The 3,285-nt window shown below is 46.8% G+C and overlaps 1 protein-coding gene across 1 annotated transcript in view; it reads left to right on the forward strand.

Annotated features, from left to right (window-relative positions):
• Positions 1-599: 599 nt before the first annotated feature.
• LOC119322729 (coatomer subunit delta-3-like) overlaps positions 600-3,285 on the forward strand; it is a 4,778-nt gene continuing 2,092 nt past the window's right edge. Inside the window, exons 1-5 of the mRNA XM_037596240.1 lie at positions 600-727; positions 831-1,165; positions 2,785-2,862; positions 2,935-3,077; positions 3,164-3,285. Of these exons, the coding sequence (XP_037452137.1) occupies positions 949-1,165; positions 2,785-2,862; positions 2,935-3,077; positions 3,164-3,285 (560 nt within the window). The 5' untranslated portion in view covers positions 600-727; positions 831-948. The remainder of the gene's footprint in view (positions 728-830; positions 1,166-2,784; positions 2,863-2,934; positions 3,078-3,163) is intronic.

Consider the following 3,285-nt stretch of genomic DNA (forward strand, 5'->3'; position numbering starts at 1 on the left):
AGGCGTGTAGAATACTCTACGGTCTTTGTCTTGCGTGTTCGGCGCATCTGGCCCTTCTATATGCTCGTGAGCCAACCACCGGGTCTCCTGTCCATTCATTCATTCATCTTTGGCCGCCGAGCTACTTTTCCTCTCCTCCTCTCAAAGCCAAAGCCCTCCCCGTCTTCTCACCTTCCTCATGAACTCCGGCGAGCTCCAGCCCGTATGCACGGCCGTGGTGGCCGTGAATGATGGCATATGCATGCCCATGTGTCGTGGCGAGTGAGAAGAGGGTTGTACTCGGCACCCCCTTTCATCCGGCCAACTCCGGCGAGCCGTCGTTCCTGGATGGCGAGATGGCCGTTAGGGAGTCTGAGGCGCATGCCCTGATGGGGCTACGGCGGTCGAGTACTTCCCCGGACGAGGGCGGGACAAATCGACACATAACCACACAGATCGGTGGATACAAGTGTTCATCCATGGGATGGGCGCGCTTCAGGCTATGAATCCTCAAGCAGGTGTTCATAGTTCATGGTTCAGAGTAAGATTGTTCTCTCTCCTTCGCAAGTTTTTTGTTCGCGTTCTGCTCTATGTCGATCTGATCCACCTTTGCTCTCCAGATGCAGATCTGGGCCTGCTGAGTCAAACATCGACTGAAAGTCAGACGGCCAACGCACACGCTGCTTCAGTTAGATGTGCAACTTCAGTGCATGGAGGAGCTGCACGGCCGTTCCTGTTTTCATTTCAGGTTTGATTTTCGATTCCTTTAGTTTCTTCGAATCGTCGTTTCGATTCTTCGTTCTTTTGGTTTATCACATGATTCGAGATTTAATTCGACCTTTCTTTTGCAGATGACCGTGGGCGTTTCCAACGAAGAAAAAAAGAAAAAAAAACCCAGAATGCAAAGGGAGTCATTTCGCTGTTTCGATCCATTGGGTGGGAATTACGCACTGGGCCTCAGAAATCCACATGGGCTCGTTTGCTGGAGATGGCCCAACCTCCCCTATTGTCCACGGGACAAATAGGAGGATCCAGAGCCTTCCAGACTCGAGGGGACTCGGCAGAGACGACGGAGAGGCAGGACGTGAGGCGAGTCCACCTCTACGCCCCCCCGCCGCCGCCGACGCCGACGACGACGACTCCACGCGCCGGCCCCCCTCCACGCGCCTCCGCCTCCAGGAGCACGGTAATCCCTCGCCGCCCCTCCCCTCCTAGCCCCTCCCCTGTTGCGCTCGCCCCTCCCTTCACACCCCCTCCCCTGCTGCGCTCGTGGTGCCCTGAAACCTAGGCTAAGCCATGGCAGAGCGTAGACGCACCCCTGGTTCTTCCCCCTCCATCACCTTGGATCTCGAAGTTGGTTCACCTTGCCAAATGCCAATGCAACCCTCCCCCGTCCTCCTAAGAATCCGGAGGAATCACGATGTCACCGTTATCACCTTGGATCTCGAAGTTGGATCTCGAAGTTGCAACGCTCTGTGCTAGTTAATCTAGTCGTGCAGTTCTGGGCCACCTCTTTCAGTTTCAGAATATATTTTGCAATTGAATCAGATAGGCCTACCTTCGGGTGTCACAACTTGTTTTGAATGTCATCTTCTACATGCATTGGAACAAATAAGCTTGTCATGCTGTGTATGCGACTATTGCTTTCACAAATTTCTGCTATGATGCATGTAGCTTGGCAACAGGTCATCCTTTTACACTTGGCTATGAGTTATCCACTGTAACTTGGCTTATAGGTTATGCAAAGTCATGATGCTTTTCTGCTATGGTACACGACCTTTCGCCTAATTTGTTGATAAAATGTTACCCATTTCTGCTTGATGCATTTGCGATTGTTATTTGATTTTGAATCAAGCTGCTGTTGCGCCTGTCTGTGCGATTAGTTTAGTTCTGTTGATCTGGTCCGCTCCATTCCAATCATATGAAAGTAGTCTGGAAGTGAATCGAATATGCATAATCGGTGGTTTGAACTAACCAGAACGTATGGCCGTTTAGTGTCAATCTTTCCAGTTACTTTCCTAGCTTCTGTACTGCCATATGCATCACTGATATTAGTTGGCTAATTGCCATGATGTGTTGTCTAACTTGCTAGTTATTTGCAGGCTTCAGCGATACAATTGGTATTTATGTAATAACCTCGTTATAGGTTACCCACTTCTGCTAGATAAAGTTGTGATTGTTACTTAATTTTGAATCAAGCTGCTGTTGCACACCCATGTGTGCTAGTTTACTTCTGTTGTTCTGGTCCACCCCCATGTCAATTGTATAAAACTAGTCTGCAACTGAATCAAATATGCATAACTGGGGGTTTGAACTAACTAGAACATACAGCCGTTTAGTATCAATCTTCCTAGTTATTTGCGTAGGTTCAGTACTGCCATATGCAGCACTGATATTAGTTGGCTAATTGCCGTATAGTTATCTGTAGGCAGGCATGTTGTTGTATGTCAGTATTAATACATATTGCTTGTTAGAATTTGGTTTCTATTCAAATGTGTGGTATCAGATTAGAAATAATGATGCATTTATGCTATGATACATTACTCTTGGTTATTGGTTATCCATTGTCTATTGATTTGAAACCTGCCATAAGGTTGACCTTACATCAGGATGATGAATGTTCCCTTTGTAACGTAGTCAGCAGTGATTTTCACTTTGTAATGTTCACTTTGATATCTGCCATAAGATTTGATATCTGCCATAAGGTTGACCTTGCAGCAGGGTGATGAATGTTCACTTTGTAATGAAGCCTACTGTTTCCTCCTTCCTTGTATAATAACATTCGTTTGATTCTCACTGTTGCAGTGTGGTCTCCTTCAATGGAGATGGCTGGTTGCAGCTTGAGTAAAGTACAAATGGAGGTGGATGACAAAAGCCCCAAAGGTAATCAGATTGTTTCTCTTCTGGATATTAGGTTGGTCAATCCAAGTCTGAGCAAGCCGTGTTCTTTTGTAGAACATGATACTATCAAAATCTTCCTCGAGGAAGAAATGGAGACTGAGGTGGAAGCTTTTTCTGGTTTTATCATTGGTTCGTATCTCCGTGGGAAGATGACAGTGAGCTTTCCGCCCAATTCTGACCGTTTTGTACAATTTGAGGTATGCTCTTAATGCTGCCCTATGCGCATGCAAATATTCACCTCTGCTAAGTTATCAGTTTTCACTTGTGTTGATTTATTTTACAGCTGGGGAAGCTGTTTGACCTTAAACTCGAATCGCATCCTTTCATTGATAAAGATCTCTTGAGGAACATGTGGTATGTGAAGCCTAAATCCCCGGAGCGACCCTTTCGCACTGGACCTGATGA

The sequence above is a fragment of the Triticum dicoccoides genome, chromosome 6B, assembly GCF_002162155.2.
Source record: "Triticum dicoccoides isolate Atlit2015 ecotype Zavitan chromosome 6B, WEW_v2.0, whole genome shotgun sequence".
NCBI classification, from domain to species: domain Eukaryota; kingdom Viridiplantae; phylum Streptophyta; class Magnoliopsida; order Poales; family Poaceae; genus Triticum; species Triticum dicoccoides.